General features: G+C 43.1%; 1 protein-coding gene across 5 annotated transcripts in view; it reads left to right on the top strand.

Moving 5' to 3' along the window:
- The window catches only part of PLCL2 (phospholipase C like 2), a 182,533-nt gene that overhangs the window by 137,328 nt on the left and 27,292 nt on the right, over positions 1 to 17,913 (top strand). For 3 of the 5 annotated variants that reach the window (XR_004626010.1, XR_004626007.1, XM_002915361.4), the window contains one exon: positions 5,169 to 5,244. The exons of the other annotated variants lie outside the window; for them this stretch is intronic. Coding sequence is in view for 1 of the 3 variants with exons in the window: in XM_002915361.4 (XP_002915407.3) it covers positions 5,169 to 5,244 (76 nt within the window). In the remaining 2 variants the exon portion in view is untranslated. The remainder of the gene's footprint in view (positions 1 to 5,168; positions 5,245 to 17,913) is intronic. 5 annotated transcript variants of the gene reach the window in all.

Here is a 17,913-nt window from a genome sequence, read left to right on the forward strand (position 1 = left end):
GGAGATTCGGCGTACTGTCCAAAATCAGACGTAAGATCCTTACATAAAACTGTAGACTTGCTTATCCTGAAAACAGAATTTTCCTACTTGATGTGCAGATTTCAAAACAAAAAATTAAGAAGCAGTCTATAGAAATCTAGTGATATAAAATATATCACTTAGTAACAGTTCTCATAACCATATCCATAAACAGAGAAGTTTGCCTTACACTAATATAGGGAGTTACTTTCAAAACGGAACATTCTTATGAAAGGCATTTCTGGTTTCTGTCCAACTTAATAAAATACGAATTTTTACTTGCCTTTAGTTGAAACTTCCTGCTTTTCATCTGCTTGATTCCTGTATTAAAACCCTATATTAGGGTTGATCAAATTTATGAAATGGGTTCCTGGGCTATGTTAAATCCATAGATTTTCCTAATGCTTTGGTTCCAGAAATTTAGGGAGTTGCTGGTAGCTGGACACTAATAGAAGATCTACTAGCAGCAACTACACAAAAGCATCTTGTGCTTCATAGATAATAGGAGCTGTCCGTGTGGTAAGTTACTGGGGTTAGCAGCAGGGTGCTCTGATTGTTGAGCCAAGACCCATACCTCTGCGTTTAAAGGGATCAATGGAAATGTATTTGCATTAATGCAAATAATGCGTCTAAAGCCAACCACTCTCCTGGGCCTTGCATTACCCTGACATATGCATGTAATATATACAGAGAAAATAATTTAAAGCAGTCTCTCCCTTTGACTCATCTCTTGATGTCACTCTCCACGTATTTGCTTTTGTCTACTCTGAAATGCTTATTCTAGTAGTTTCACATTAAATGTAAATGATTTCTGTCTTATAATGATGAATTGTTAAGTGGAGCCAAGCAAATTGTTTACTGTTGTCATCTTAAAAGAAATGTTTTCCCTAAGCGCTTTACAGAAATGTTATTTTAAAAGATAATTCTTGGGGTTTCTGGGTGGCTCAGTGGGTTAAGCGTCTGCCTTCGGCTCAGGTCATGATCCCAGGGTCCTGGGATCCAGCCCCCTATTGGGCTCCTTGCTCAGCGGGGAGCCTGCTTCTCCCTCTGCCTCTGCCTGCCTCTCTGCCTACTTGCGCCCTATGTCTCTGTCAAATAAATAAATAACATCTTAAAAACTTAAAAAAAAAATCTTTAAAAAAAAGACAATTTTAGGTGGAAGTCAGCAGTGGAAATTATCCCACCTAGGTGGGATCCCAGGTGTGTAGCACCTGTCAGGCGTTACTAAATTCCTTTCTGCTTTTGTATGTCTTTCCGGCGGGGATGCCCTTTCCTCAGCTTTCCTTGTGCAGTTAGTACTCCTGCGGCAAGACGCGTCACAGTGCTGTGGGAAAGCAGGGGCTTTGAGGTCAGACACAATGCATCGTCTCTCAGTTGCAGTCCGTTTGCCCATCTTACCAGAGGACCTTGGGGAAGCAGCTTCACTCTCAGGTCCTCAGTGTTCACACCTGTAAAGCCAATGCCATAAATACCCACCTCACAAGGGTTTTGTGAGCCTTAAATGAAATAGAAAGCACCAAGTACACACCTGATGCCAAGGAGGCATTCAATGACTTTCATTTTGATTCATTCAACCAACACTTGTACTATTTATAATCACAGCTTGTTACAAAGCAGCAGACCCAGGCGGAGATGGGCCCCCACTAGATGGAATGGCTTCCTCGTGCTGTCCCTGCTGTATCCTCCCTGCATGCTGTGTGCCCTATGTCGGTCACAGCTTGTAAGCTGGACGAAGCAAGACATCAGCCAGCTGGGTGGGCAGGCAGGAAGGTCCACTGCCTGGCCCCGCCCTCCCAGCCCCCTGGACCCTGGTAGTGCACTTAGAGGAGCTCACAGCCCAGAGAGCTTGCTGGGGAATACCTAGCGGGGCTCCTTCACTCAAGGACAATTTACGCAAATAGTGCAGGAGTTGAGGATTAATGAACTCACTCCGTGGTCAAGAACTATAAACTGTTTACTATACATTAATGTCAGTACCCACCCTAACTGTAAATATGTACCCTAAAACTATAAAAAGATATAAACTGGCAGTTCCTCCTCCCCAAGGAAGTGGTGGAAACATTTAGTAACAGGTGTGGCAAGATGAATCATCTCTGCTAAGGTCTGGATATGTTTTCTTCCTGCCTTCTCTAAGTTCTACTGATTGTTTACTGTTGTGCCTAACCTTCTCTGAGGCTGGTTCCCTCCAGAACACCCCTCTAATAGGGTCTGCAAATACCTGCCACGTTTGCTTCCAAACCTAGAAGAGCGGCTTTTTGCTGTGTTTGCATTCTCCACCCTGCTGGAGTAGCCAGCTTCCTACTTTATATACTGCTTGTAAATAAGGGGTGGGGTGTGTATTCAAGTCCAGTCCACAGACAGAGCATCAGCAAGATGCCATGACACCGCCAGTCACACCCCCACTAACTACGTGGCTTAGGGGTAATTAACTTTGTCACACCCAGTAGCACATGGGCCGCAATGGCAGTGACACATCTTGTTATTATTTGCTCACAGTCCTGGGTCAGCAGCTAGTCTTTATTCACACACTCAGAGGGCCTCAGAAAGTGATTGTCCCAAGAGTAAAGGATTGATCCTTCAGGTATTATAGAGCATTGGAGGCAGCTGAGCTTCTCTTTCCAGACCCTTGAAACTGATGTGCTGTCCTTGAACCTTGCATGTATTTTACCGCTGAAAGGTGCTTAACTATTTAACCTTTGGTGATACTTTAAACTGGAAGATGCTTCTAAGAGTAATGTGATTTGTTGTTTCTCTGAGCTTCATCACGCCAGGCTGTTCAAGTAAAACTAAAATTGGTAATGGATGTTTGAAACACTGCCAGTGAACATATGAAGGGAAGGCGTACTCATTCAGCTAATCTTGGGCTACCAGAAAATGTTCTGCCAGGGAGTCCATTGTCATATCTGTCTGCAAGTGTCTTCGTTGTGCATCCTTTCATTTAATCCTCACAGCATTATGAAGGTAGTGTCTTTTATTAAAGTCATTGTATAGGTAGGAAATTATGGCTCCATGATGTCTAATACCCTGGCCTAGATGGCAGAGCTAATGAACAGCAGAACGAGGATTTGAGCCCACATAAATCTGAGCTTTTTCCGCCCCCACAGCACCCCCAGTAAGAGTGTGTTTTGACCACCTTTCCCCCACAGGTCATCTGTATGCATGAGCCTGCTCTTAATGCTGCTGTCTTGTTCTCCTACATTCCTTCCGTTATTGCTCCTGTCCTGCTCATCTGCTTCATGACCAGGTTCATTCCATTGCTGGTATTTTTTTTTTTCCCTCCTTTTTCCTATTTGAGTGATGGAGGCACAGTTGGCCAGTTCTTTGATACTGAGTTGTGACAACCACCATCCTTGCTTAAAGAAGTCCTTGCTTCTTCATATCTCTCATTTTGGCTTGACATCAAAGCTGAAAAAGGTTACTGATGACGGTATGAACCTTTTCAGTATGCAAATGATGTCATGGGACGAATGACTTTATATCAGTGTATTTGAGCTCTTAACTATTCATTTTTATCATTGCCTGTTCAATATGTCAAGCTGTAAAATAGAATATTTCAATTTACAGGCATGACTCAGATCTTGAAGAATGAATGTGAAAATACTGAATTCCAAAGTGAAAGCTCATCCACTGGGATACGGGCTTCTTGAAGATAGAGTTATATCCTGTATGTCCCTGTGTCCCCAGTTCCTGCTCTGGGCCATGGGTAATGAATGAAGGCATAAATGAACACCCGTGTTGGCCTTAAACCTTTTGGTGTTCACTATAATTTTCTTAGAACAGCGGACAAGTTGATAAATGCTGTGTGACTCATTTTAAGAATCTGGTGTATTTCTTAAGAGGCATGTTGATTATGCTTTGGTTTAAATAAGTGTAACTGGTCAAAATAGGGTGTTCCTTCTTTGAATTATACAAATAATCCAACCTACATGTATTTGGTTTCTATAAAATAATGACTGTGGCAGTTAGTGATAAATACTATAAAAAAAACAAGGCAGAATTTAAAGAAATAGAGAATGATGGATTGGTGTTTGTTATTTAAAATAAAACGGTCATTTAAAATAGATGAGTAATATTATCATGCAAGATATTTGGACATTTAAATACAAAAAGTTGAAATCTATAATTAAGGCAAGCATCATAATTGTACCCATTTGAACTATGAGAGCTGAATCTGGCTATCCCATTTTCATAGTGATTTTAGAGCCAAAAGATTACTTCAGACAGATCTTTTCTTTACATTTTGGTAAGTAAAATAATTGATCAGCTATGCCCTGATCCTTTTTTTTTTGTTTGTTTTTTTGTAATTCAAGCTTCGCTGCTAAAACAAACACATGTAGTTTGGAATAAGAACTCAAAATTGGACTTTTTATTTTTACTTATTTATTTTTCAAAATTAGATCTTTTAAAATCATTGATAGGAACATTAAAAATACTAGTTTGAGTGATACCATTAGTGATGCGTTAAATAAACACCATTTTAAGGGGTGCCTGGGTGGCTCAATCCGTTAAGTGTCTGGCTCTTGATTTTGGCTCAGGTCATGATCTCAGGGCTGTGAGACTGAGCCTTGCGTTGGGCTCTGCGCTCAGTGGGGGGTCTGCTTGAGAATCTCTCTCTCTCCCTCTGCTCTTCCACCCCACACTCTCTCTCTCTAAAAATAAATAAATAAATCTTAAAAAACAATAAGTGCTGTTTTTTGATCCTCATGGTAAGTTTTAAACTAATTTTCAGATGAAAGCATTTTAGCTGAAATGAGTAAGGTGTGTAGGTGGCAGAGCTTTCTGTAAGATGAAGATTTTGTTAAAATGAATGACTGAAAATGTAATTTAAAACACAGATCAGATGTGAGCACATATTTATTTGTAGCTTTTCACACTGAAACAGACTCCATTCGGTATTGACTCAAGGTTCGGATTCAGTGTTGTACAAGCCTAACTATGAAACACGATACTCCCAGTCTGTTGGAACCATTACATGGAAGGCAGGATTTTTCATTTTGTACGTACACATTTGGGCTGAGTTGTGGGAAGTCAGATAAGAGAGGATTTTGCCCCAGCACCTCGGCCTGTTTATAGAGGAGAGCCCCCTGCACGTGTGTAGACCAGCGTTTGGTCGTCAGGTGTAATCCCGTGTCTGGGTGTTCCCTTTGCAGATGATCCAGTCCCTCAAGGCTGTCATCGAAAATGCAGATGCGGTGTATGAAAAGATTGTACATTGTCAGAGGGCAGGTGAGTAAACGTTTGTTTATTCTCTTTAAAATACAATTAGTAGCATCATATATGTAGCCCCTTAAACTGTTTTATCTTTTAGACACTATATCCAGGAAATCAGATATAAGAATTATTTTTCCATGGCTAAAGAAAATACCGATTCACTGCTTCTCGAGCCCGGATAACAAACTCACCTGGGGGAAGCTTTTAAAATATACTGACATCGCTCGGGGGTGTGGTTGAAAGATTCATAGCTGTTAAAATCTCCCAGGTGTTTCTAGCAAACAGCCAAGGGGGAGAGCCACTGCGCTGACCTCCCCCTCCTCAGCGTGCCCTGTGCTGCTGACCCCCCTCCAGTGCCCCCATGACCTTCCAGCAGACGGTGGGAAGGGTGAGTGAGGCTTGAGCGGAGAGAGAATAAGTTCTCAGAAAGGAAAGTGAGCACCGGTTACAACCTCTTGACACTTTATTATGCACTGGCATGTTCAAATGCTGATGGATTCATCAATGTAATATCAAGATGTTATACCAGATCATAAAATGCTAGCATCTAATTAATTTTAGCTGAGATAAAACCAAAAATCAAGTGTTCTACATTGTACTAAGAATAGACAAAATGGAATTCTTTTGATTTTCACATTTTGTTAGAGTGTCATTTTGGAAGATGTTAATACGGAGAATATTTGTAATACATAAATAACAGTATCTATCCTTAAGCTTAAGATTTCTGGTTGCTACTCTTTTTTTTTTTTTTACCTTTTTAAAAAAGTTTATTTCTTTATTTTTTGTGGTCTCTACACCAAACATGAGGCTCCAACTCACAACCTAAGATCAAAAGCCTCATGGTCTGAGTGAGCCTGGTGGCTATTCTTTAAAATCAAGAAAATAAGTACCACTTAGCCTGAAAAGAAATCATCTCTTATCTCAGAAATGAACTCGTTAAAAATAGATCAAAGATACACGAGACAATTTTCTTTTCTGGTGTTTATTGAAGGAATATTCACATTAGCGACTAATCAACAGACAAAAGTCCTCATCTTGTTTTACTCAGCTTGTTAGCAAAATATTATTGGCAAAACACTGTTTCTACTTCTAGTCCTTTCTGGGCTAATACTCTCTACAACCTCAACTAAAATGAGACTTCAGACACCATTTTTATGCTGTCACTGTTGTACACAGAAATCATCCAGTAGCTGACTAGAGTCTGTTGTATCAAATCTAAACTTCTAACTTCCCAGTTGGCTAGCCCGTTTTGCCAATACTATATAAAATTTGTTAGTTAAATCATCTATTCATTCATTTAATAGGTTTTAAACTTCTGCCATACCAAAGGTACTTGTAGGAGCCATCACATACCCAAATATTAAAAAATAAGCAAGATTGGTGTTTGCCTTCTAGAACCTTCCAATCAAGCAGGAGATAGGCAAGTAATCACACATACTCAAATGTATTGCCTACTTATGCTGTGTTACTCAGGAGTCTGAATTTGGTTTGTGGGGCAGTGGGGAGCCATCGATTTTTGAGCAGAATCGGAGAGAACCTGAGCTTTAAGGTGATGATCACAATAGCTGTGTGCAGAGAATTTTCGTGGGCGGAACCCATTTGGGAGGCTGTTGGGAACAGTGAGAAGGAAAGGAAGTGGTGGTGTGCATCCAGCCTGTCCTTTTGGCTGCCCTTCCCCCTTCCCGGTGTGTTTCTCCTTAGTTGGATTTTCACAAGCCTCTCCTCTGGTAAGACTTCTCTCCTCCTCCTCTCTGGGCATCTGTACGTTTCTTTCTTTTGTCTCAACAGTCTTCCAGGAGACCTTTTATGATTGCCGGAGTTACGTTACCTAACCATTCTGTTCAGCCCTGCAGAGTGTGTTTGGTCCCGCTCACACAGGTTCAGTTACTGTCTGTTTTATTAATGTATTCCGCGTCCTCTAAACAGGCTAGTAACCTGCTATGCTGGGGGGTTGCATATGGAATTACTCTGTATTTTACCCACGGCACCTGTTCTAACACTCTGCCCAGAGTAGTCACTGGAATACTAACTGACCAAACGTGATTTGACTTTATTAAGGATTCAGTTCTACTCAATGCGTGTATTGTCATGAGAATTGTGGACTGTTAGAATCTGAAGCTGCATTTATCGGACAAAAAGAACTATTTATTAACAGTATGAGTTATGGTCAGTTCTTTGCAACTTCATTGGTTTATGAAATTTGACCATTTCTAGCATAATGCAGCTTTCTGTTGTTGTTCTGTTTAATTTCAGTGAGGGATAGATTTGCTTGTATTTGAAAAGCTGAAGGATCTTGCCTGTTAAGAATTTTGCTTGGAGGGCAAAAAAGAATAACCACTGTGTAATGGTTCGCATTGCTCTGGGTTTGAAGATCTTGAGAAGCACATAGCGATTATCTTTTGGTTTCACAGTTACTGCTGACCGCCCACACAGCCCTTCTGTTATTCCAAGTGCTTATTTTAGAGTCCTTGATCTTTTGTTTCCCATGTTTACAGTTATCGGAAGGGCATATAGTCATTAGTCATATGAAGAATTGCTAATTTGTATTGGGCTCAAAAACATTTGCATGAGATTTTACTTGTGATAAATAATTGCTATTCTGCATACAGAGCTTGAATCTGGCTGTGACAAAATGAAGATACAGGTACCAAAGTGCTCTAAGTGAGGATTCTTTTAGAAGCATTTCAAACTTCTAAACACAAATTTATATTCTTATAGATAAACCTTCATCCAAACAGCTACATGAAATATGGAGTCACGCCACTGCCTCCAGTCCTGTGTTCAAAAGCATGCCTGGTTTGGACAGGTTCAGCCTCCCGGCTATGTGGTTTTTTTTTTTTTTTTTTTTTTTTGAGATAGAAATAGTTTTTTGCTGATGGTGTTCTTAGGGAGAGGGGTTAAGGCAGGAGAGGAATGCTGAGAAGTGAAGACCCCCAGCCAAGGTGGGCTGGGATCCTGCAGGCCCCGGCAGGCAGGCACATGGCCCGAAGGGACTCTGGGGAGGACAGGGGGACCAACCAGGAGATGGGCAGTTCGGGCAGCCTGCGGAGTCTACTCTTATAGAGGAGAATATTGCAGCACAGAGGGCTGAAGGGACGAAGGGACATCTTCATAAGCAAGCCATGTCCCTAAAAATAGGAAAGATCCACTGAAGAGGTGAAGAGGAAGGCATCTCAAAAGATGAGAGACAGGGAGTAAGGAGGGAAGAAGTGAGGAGGGCAGAAATCCAGGACAGTTGTGAAACGCTTGACCTTTGAAAAGGGGATGAGCCCCTCTTCTTCCCAGACACTCCGGAAAGCTGTGACATGGAGAGAAGTTCTGAGGAGGAGAGGACTGTTTTCCATTGGGCAGGTGGATGCGCACTTAATGGCTTGGAGGGCACCAGCTTTGGGAGTGAGGGCGTGGAAGGGGGGGCCTCCGGACTGGGGCAGAGTCCAGCAGCCTAGCACCAGCAAGGGTACCGGTGACACGGAGGAGGGCGCAGGAGTGATGCGGGGCAAGGGGGTCTGGGCCGACAGGTGAGTGAGAGAGGGGGTCAGTGAGAAAGGGCGTGGCTATACAAGCACCATTGTGCATAGATCCAGGAGCCCAGGTGAACACACACTCTCTCTCTCCTAAATGTAACGCATGCGTATTCTTCCAAGAAGCAGCAAAGGAGGAGATGGCTGAGGAGCTCGTGCAGGGGAGCTGAGCGGGGATCCGTGGAGGGGGAAGCTTCCTCAGAGTTCTTCTTTAAAAAGTTTATAAAAGGTGATGAAAGGGTAGCCAGACTTTCTGGGGAAAAGTCTTTTCCACTGTGTCCTATCTCTCTCTCTCTCTTTCTTTCTTTCTCTCTTTCGCTGGCCCCAAAATGGCAGCCTGTCTTTGAATTTTAATTTCCTCTTTGGTCACTGCATGGATCTGCTTTGTAAAGGATGGGAAGATGATGTAGAAGGAATCCCAAACTGCTTTTCTTCAGTGCGTTGGATGTTTTTAATCTGGTGAATTTAAATGGAAAGTAATTTGCTCCCTGGAAAGGAAAAAGAAATCAAAGACATACTTCTTGTTAAAATGGTGAATTAACACATGCATTTCATTTCCCCTCCCTTCAGAACCTCATTAAAATGACAGTAAGGGCTTGTTGGTTTTTACTTTTTTAAAGCATAAGCCCCTAGGGACAAAATGGGAGGAACAAAATTTTCGAAACAGAAAACTACTAGCTGAACAAGCGCTGACTGACGTAGCAGTGCCAGCGAGCTGAGTCTGAGGCCGCCGTGGGCACGGTGGGCACGGGCGTGCAGTCTCCTGCTGCAGGCCGCCCCCCGCCCGTGCAGAACCGGGCTGCACCAGGGGCCTCTGCGAGTTGGGTGAACGTAGGGATGAAATGGAACTTTACATCAAAAACTAGGGATGTACTGTATGGTGACTAACATAATATAATAAAATAATATTATTTAAAAAAAAAAAAAAGAACTGTCCGAAGGCTGGATTAAGGAGCAGTTAGGCCGCGGTTGGCTGGGAGGCTGCATGTGTCCTGACAGCAGAGATGTGAAAATAACAAAATTTTCCTCCTTCATTTGGGGAGTTAAATAGGTAATGCTCGGGGGGAAAAATCTAAACATTATACACATGTTACTTAGAAATATGGACATAAACACTAAAACAGGAAACAAACAAAAAACCTCAGCTAAAGGGGTTGAATATAACTGCTTCTGGAAAAGGGGAGTGGGTAACAACGATTTGGCTCTTTATTTATTTATTTATTTTTAAAGATTTTATTTATTTATTTGACAGAGAGAGAGAGAGACATCCAGAGAGAGAGGGAACACAAGCAGGGGGAGTGGGAGAAGAAGAGGCAGGCTCCCAGTGGAGGAGCCTGATGTGGGGCTTGATCCCATAACGCCAGGATCATGTCCTGAGCCGAAGGCGGACGATTAATGACTGAGCCTCTAGGTGCCCCACGATTTGGCTCTTTAAACTATGTACATAATTTTGGTAAAAATTAAATTACTAATAAATTTAAATTTAATTTAAATGATTAAATTAAAAAAAATAAAGAAAAAGGAAAGAAGGAATCAAGGACCAGAAGCTGTTACAAGGATCCCTGACTGAGGATATTCCAAGAGAAGGCATGGGCCACACTCCCAAGGCACGGGGACGGCATTGAGTGATGAGGTGGGGTTTCTGCCAAGGACCCCAGCCGGCACCTCTGACATCATGGGCAGGCCCAGTGTACAGGTGATGTCTGGGTGCCTGGATGGGCGAGAGCCTCGTTCCTCTTTTGGCAGGAGAATTGGTTCTACCCTGTTTCTGAATGACGGGGGAAGTTCAAGCTCTAGAGGAAAGAACCCCCAGCCCACCCCAGGGTTATTTAAATAGAAGCTCCTTCTCTAAAAGCTCTAAGGGATTCTCATGCATAGCAGGGTCGCATCATTACCCAGTAAAGTGGGTTATAAGCTAACCTTCCAAATAATGAAAGCTTTTGTTACCCTTCGTTTTAATCCTTTTAATGGAACACTTTCTGTAATAGATTCTGAATGTCCCCGCTTCCTTAAACTTGGTTTGCTGAACATAATTTGAACTTTGATGACTGAGGGTCACTTTGAGAGGCATCCATTATTATCTTGCGGTTTAACGGCGAGTCCCCTGGGAGCTTGTACATCCCAGAGGACCCCTAACCTGCTCTGCCCGCTCAGATCCTGTTCCAGGGTTAATGGTTTATTTGTTACTTCCATTCAATTTTCACTTCCTACTGCTAATTTGTACTGTATCCGACGGCCTATTAGTACAGCGACTCTTTTTTCCTTTCTAATTTGCTGCTTCTAGTCTGCTGAGCAGTTGGCATCTCCCCCGTGGCCAGGCTTGATAGATTTGTCTCAGGGAGAGCAGGTGAGAGCCCGATGCACTCCCACACGGAGAGCAAAAGCAGAGCAGCGGGCCAGGCCTGCATGTCCTGCATTTGATTGCTCCTTTTTTTATTTTGCAAAGTCCTTGGATCTCAGTGTGTTCCTAGGTGCTGGGGTTACCAGATAAGCAACCTATCACCGTCCATCACTTGCTTTGCTCGCATCAGTGTTTCTTACCCAACACAGTAAACATAAAAGTAGCCATAAGATTTATCCTGAAAGCACCTCGCAAGTGTTCGGTTTGGAAAAGTTTGCAAAAGGAGACCTGGGAGCCTATAACTTCTGTTTTCATTTATGTCAGGATGTTTCTCAGCTGTGTCTGACAGAAGTAAGAGGTTCTTCCCTGGGGATCCAAAGACCTGTGTTCTTGTGCCTTGCTGTGTGACATTAGGTTAGTCGCTACCCCTCTCTGTCTCATTTTTCTCCTTCTGAGTGGCATTGGAGTATATGATTCCCTCCTGGCCCCATGGGTTCTGAAATGCAGTGACCTAAGATCAGTTGCCTAATTAGCAATTTTAGAATGGCTTGATTACAATTACTTAAAAAGATTACAAGATTAAACAAGCAATCCCATCCAGTGGCATGGGGATACTAAAATTACAGCCCATCAGCATGAGTTTCAAGGGGGAAAGTTAACGCCTAACATCAAAGGTGAAGAGTGACCTCTCTGGAGGTGAGACACAGACCTGAAGTCAGACCTGTACTCTCCTTAAAGAATGGGTGTTGAATTGCCAGATCCTCCCCCGGGCACTTCAGTTAACTCACAGTTAGTGAAAGCCTGGGAAGCCAAGAAGTTGCAAGTCTGCCCCACCTGCCCTTTTGTTCTCCCAAAGGGAACCTTCATTGCTGATCAGGGAGAGTAGAGAGAATGATCACAAAGGGGACATCTAGGCCAATTCAGGGCAAAAAAATGTCAAAATAAGGGTTCTCTAGAACCCTCTGCCTCACCACACCCCACCATCCCCTGTACCCATCACCTGTCCATTTTAAGATTCCCACATCAACCACCACACTAACAGTATTTCTCTTAAGTGTGGCCGGAATCTCCTGGATGCTTGTTTAAAATGCTGTTCCTTTACCTCACCCCCGATATCGAATCTTTGGGGATGGAGCTCAGGAATTTGCCTTTGAATGAGGACATTCAGGTTTTGAGAACCCCTCAAAAAACCCCTTTGGGGTTCATGCTCCACTCTGCCCCTCAAAGGAGCAAGAACTGTTCAGACACAGATGTGCACTGGCTCGTGGGGTTGATTGGCAGCCAAGCTGTCTTTCTCGGGGGGCATATTCCTCCTTCCTAACATACCTTTCATTGGTGAAACCTCTCCACAAATGAAAGGGAGGGAATGTGGGGGGATGCTTGACCTCGCTGGAATACCTGTCCTGTGAACAAATCCCAGAGCTATGCTTTCTTGTCACTTCTTCCTCCCTCCTCCTCCGTAAACCCACAGAGTCGAAAAGCATCACTAGGATGCAATAGGAACTGTCAGGGTCATCTCAGCAGATGCTCTGCTGGAGAGGGGTCAGGCTGCTCTCAACTCTGGCACTCCCATAAAAATTTTTTTGATACTATTCTATTACACTTATTAAAGCTGAGAAGAACCACAATTCAAATAAAGTCCACAGATAAATTAAATCATCTTTCTCAGACAAATACCAGAAATTTAGATAGATAGATAGATAGATAGATAGATAGATAGATAGATAGATAGATTGATTGATTCCCAGTAGATATCCTTGGGTCTAAAATAAATAGTCGAGGTGATCTCTAAGGCTTTTCCAGCTCTCAAACTTTACGGTCTACAAGTCCCATAATATAATATAAATAAGGGACTGTAGTGGTTAAAAGTGAACAAATGCATTCTAAGAATGTGTAAACAATAATAGAGATAAGTCTTCTTATAGGAATAAGGAGTTTAAAGCACCTTTAATTAACCTGTATTCTTTCATTACCTGTCATTCAGTGCCATGTCAAAAACATGTCATTATTCATGTTAACATATAACAGGAAAAACACAGTTATGCATTTGCGGAATGTGTTCAGTGACAAGATATACTAATTACTTATTAAAGATGCAAAAACAATAATGGAAGGTCTCTGCTATCATTGAAAGTTATAAACCACGACCAAGCACATGGTGTAAATAATAGGTACAGTTGAAGTCTGAAGAAAGGAATAAGCCCAGAAGGTTCTGTTGGTAGGGAAGGAGGTGGGCTTGAATCTAGGGACTTGAGGGAATGCAGGATCCATGGAGGCAGAGCAGAAGGAACAGGGCTTATGAGGTGGGCCACAGTGTAGAAGGCCTCATTATCGAGATGTACTTTCTATGCACATGAAATATATCATCCTGGCTAAAGGGAGATATTTGCTTCTGGAAGCAGCAGAAATTCGGATTGGAAAATAGAGCTTGCTTTGAATGATGGAAACCTTTTAATTCAAGGATCAAGTATTTGGGGTTGCATTTCTTGACCAGCATTTCTCAAAGCTTGTTTCAAGGACCACTAGTCATAGGAGGAGCTCATCATCAAGTTTCCGTAACGAAATTTACTCCGCTTGGAGATTCTCAGTACACATTAGCGTGCTAAATATCGTCCGGTTTAACTCAGCATGTCCTGAACTTACATGGTTATAAAGCCCTTGTTTCAAGTCCTGTCAATGTCTTGAATACTTTAGGAAACTGCTGTGGGTGGTAGGGGTGTGAAATAGTTTGGGACAGGCCTGGGGACTCACTGACTGACTCATCTCTGCCCTTTGTCCTCCATGTTCAGATGCTCCTCCCAGCAATGGAATGTGGGTGCTCGCACTGTGGGAATAGGACGGAGTTGATTGTGAAGGTCCGTTTCAGGTTTGGTGAGCGAGATCACAGTAGGATGGCACTGCTGTAACAGACACCACAGACTGGACAGTTTATAAACCACAGAAATTTATTTCTCTCAGGTCTAGAGACTGGCAAGTTTAAGATGATGGTGCCAGTAGATTTGATATGGTGGCGGGTGAAGGTCCACTTCCTGGTTCATAGATAGCAACTTGTTGCTGTGTCCTCACGTGCTGGGAGTGTCTAGGGAACTCTCTGGGATCCCTTTTATAAGGACACTAATCCCATTCGTGAAGGCTCCACTCTTATGACCTAAGCACCTCCCCAAAGCCCCACTTCCTAGTACCATTGCATTAAGCATTAGAATTACAAAATATAATTTGGAGGGGGATGCAAACATTCAGACTTTAGCACATGGTCCAGTGGAAAAAACTAGTCTGTTGTTGAAGCAGGTATAATGAAGCTTGGGATGGAGTCAGGCTTACGGATAGAATTGGTGTCATCCCATATGGAAGAGTTACTTGCTTGGATGAGTTCTCTAAGGAAGAAGGGCTGGGAGGAAATACTGAAAACCCAGGGAGATGATTATGAATCTATAATTCAGAACTGGTTGTTTTATGTAACTCAAGTCATAAAAGCATTCCCAGCACACTTGATACCATGCAGTCGGCTTACTGTGTTTTCTTGCAGCTCAGATATAAACTCTTTGGGGGCGGGAGTTTATTCATCACATATCCCAAACTCCAACAACAGTGCCTGGCATTCAGCAGGTATATGTTGAGTTGAATTGAACGTTGAATGCTGCACTTGTTAGTTCATTCTTTTAGTCACCAGACGCTCCTTACTCCCAGTGTGACAGAAGCTGGGGACTTTGCTCCCTGTCCCCGGCAGGCTCCAGGTGGAGTGTCCAGAGACAGGTGTGTGAAGAGAGCCCCACCACACAGCGAACGCCATGTGGGCTCCACAGCATGGCCTGTGGTCAGTTCCATCGGGCATGATCCAGGGAACCAGATCTCAGAACAGGAGCTGAGTCCTGCCACTGCTGTGTCTGGGAGCAAGGCAGGTCGGGACAGAAATTCCAGGCAGGGAGAAGAGCCTATGCAGGACTGCCCACGCCCGCAGTGGCCGTGACAAAGGGGGGGAGCAGCAAATGAGGCTGGAAGCGTGGGCAAGAAATGACACAAACCCAGAAGCTTAAATGTAACATTGAACAACAAGAAAAAAACTTGATATATTAGACTGCATGAAAAGAATTCTCTATAGCAAAAACTGTCAGGATCAAAGTTGCAACAAAAAGTACAAACAGAAAAAATGTCAGCAATACAGATCGCAAAGGGCTAATACGCCTACTCTGTAAGGGACCCTTAAGATCGGTTAAGAAAAAGACCAACAACCCTATATTCTTTGCAAAAAATTTGAACATAGTACATGATAACAGAATTCAGAAGACTAAAAACAAAGTGAAAAGATGTTCAGCCTCATTTGTCAAAGATTCAGACCTGTTTCAAGTTTAGGGAATACAGTCATGAACAAAAAGTCTGAATCCCTGCCTTCGTGAAGCCAGAATCTAGAAGATAAGAAGAAGAGAGAAAAGAAACAAAAAGCAAATAGATAAAACATTTAGGTGTCAGGCAGTGGTGAGTGTTTTGGAAACAGTAAGGCAGAGAAGGGGAGAGAACGTGGGCTCGGAGTGTGGGCAGGGTGTCTCTTTTAAATGAAGCCCTCAGTGACTTGATGGAAATATGATTGGAGGTGGGGAGCAAGCTTCCCAAACATCTGGAAAAGGGATGATCCCAGGAAGAGGGGCTGTGGAGGCAGAGGCCTTGAGGTGAGAGCATTCCATGTGTCAGTGGAAGAATTAGTAGGCCAGTGTGGCTGCCGTGGCTGCAGGACAGGGAGGGGCGGGCGAGGGCTAGTAGCCAGCGTGAACAATGAGCTGGAGTTACCAGGAGGCCAGCCACACGGGCTAGCTTTGTTCTCGCTGAGATGAGAGGTCTTTTCCTGTGTCTGGGCAGATGAGTTGAGGATAGGACATGGGGGCTAGAGCAGCGGCCAGACCATTCAGGAAGCTCTTGCAACAATTCAGCATAGTGTGTGGTGATGGTTTGACGGGTGGTAGTTGGGGTGGAGTGATACGAAATGGTTACATGCTGGATATTCAGCTATAGTCTAGATACGCAGATTGGTTGTGGGGTAGGAGGAAAGAAAGAGGGAAGTCAGTATGACTGCAGGATTTGGGGCTGGAAAGGGGACACTGCTGTTTACTGAGGTGGGGGTGACTGAGGAGGAGAGGCTCGAGAGGGAAGGGCAGGGATTTTGTTTAGACAAGTTATGCCTAGTCGAATTCCATGAGTAAGGTTTGGGTGGGAGGTCCAGACTGGAGGTGTAATGAGTTTGGAATCCATAAGCACAAAGGTGGTCTTTTGAGTCTGGAGACTGAAGTCATCTAAGAAGTGACTGTGGATGGAGAAGATGGAGCTCTGGCCCTGCCACATTCAGGTGTCAGGGAGGACATGTGGAAGAGCAAGCAAGGAGGTTAGAACACAGCCAGGCAGGAGAACACCGTGATATTCTAGAAGTTGAGTAAATGAGGTATTTCAAGGAAACGCCAGTTTTCATGCATTGTATCCAAATGTTTGTACCCAAGCCTGCAAAGTCACATCACATATGGGTCATGATGGATTGGTGAGGATATAGGGGAAACCGATACCTATCATATTATTGGGGGGTCCACACCTAGGGAGGGCCATATTGCAGTAAATGTCAGATTTACAAGTTATGTACACTTTGAACCAACAGTTCCATTCTTTCAGCGTTTACTCTACAGATATGATCACATACTTGGGGAAAGACAATATGTACAGAATTTTCTTTGCAATACCGAGAACAAGCTAAATGTTACACCCTAAATATTCAATAGGAAGGCCTCCGTTAAATACATTCTGATAGATCCACATAATAGAACACTATGCTACCATAAAAAAGAATAAAATATAAACCTGTATATATACATTCACCTGCACCCACACATGCTGTGTATTACGCTTACAAAAAGAAGGTCTTATATATACATACAGGTTAAATAAATATTTCATATATATATTTATATATATATATAGATAAAATATATTGTTTTCAAAGTCAAACAGTGTGTCCTATTTGCTAATATTTGTTTTAAAAGGTGGAGTAGGAGAATAGGGCCCTGTGTGCTTGTGAGGGCGTGAGTCTGTCTGGGAGAATACGTAAGGGGGAGTAACAGCAGTTGCCTGATGGGAACGGAGCAAGAGGACTGGGGGATGGGGAAAGGAAAGCTAACTCTCTGTATATCAGTGTATACTTTTTAAATTGCTGGGCCAAGGCACAATAATATCTGATCAGAAATTTATACAAGAAGAGGTACAAAAAGCAAGGGAGGCACAGACAGGGTAAGGTGACGAGGCCGGTGTGTCGTGGTGATCGTGCCAAACTGTGGTAGAGAGCAAGGATCCGATTTAAGAGTGGCAATCCAAACAAAGGTGTCCTAGGTTTAAAAAACTAATCTTTGAGTATAATTGGGGTGAAGAAGGCCCTTTTACTGCTCAGCAAAATGAAATGGGGAGGGTCCTGCTACCCACATCATCGCTCCTGGGACCCCACCCCACGTGTATCCCGTGGCTGCGTGTTGTCGGTGGTGGCCTGGCACTTGGATTCCACAAAGGCCTGAAAGTTACACAACTTCCTCTCACCTAGATTTACCCAGATGGAGTAGGCTGGCAGAGGAAGGAAAACCTCCCTCGTGCAATTCATTCACAAAGTGTACCGCTGTGGATGTGGCATTCCGGGGATCTTGTCATCCATCTGGGTTTCAGGCATATATTTAAGAGACCTGGTTTATCTATCCCACCTCATGTGGAATGGGATTTAACAGCTCAGAAATCCATCTTAAAATAATTTGGCTTTTGTTAATGCCAAGATTGGAAAAAAGGCCAAGAAAAAGAGACTACCAA

Source organism: Ailuropoda melanoleuca, chromosome 6, assembly GCF_002007445.2.
Source record: "Ailuropoda melanoleuca isolate Jingjing chromosome 6, ASM200744v2, whole genome shotgun sequence".
NCBI classification, from domain to species: Eukaryota; Metazoa; Chordata; class Mammalia; order Carnivora; family Ursidae; genus Ailuropoda; species Ailuropoda melanoleuca.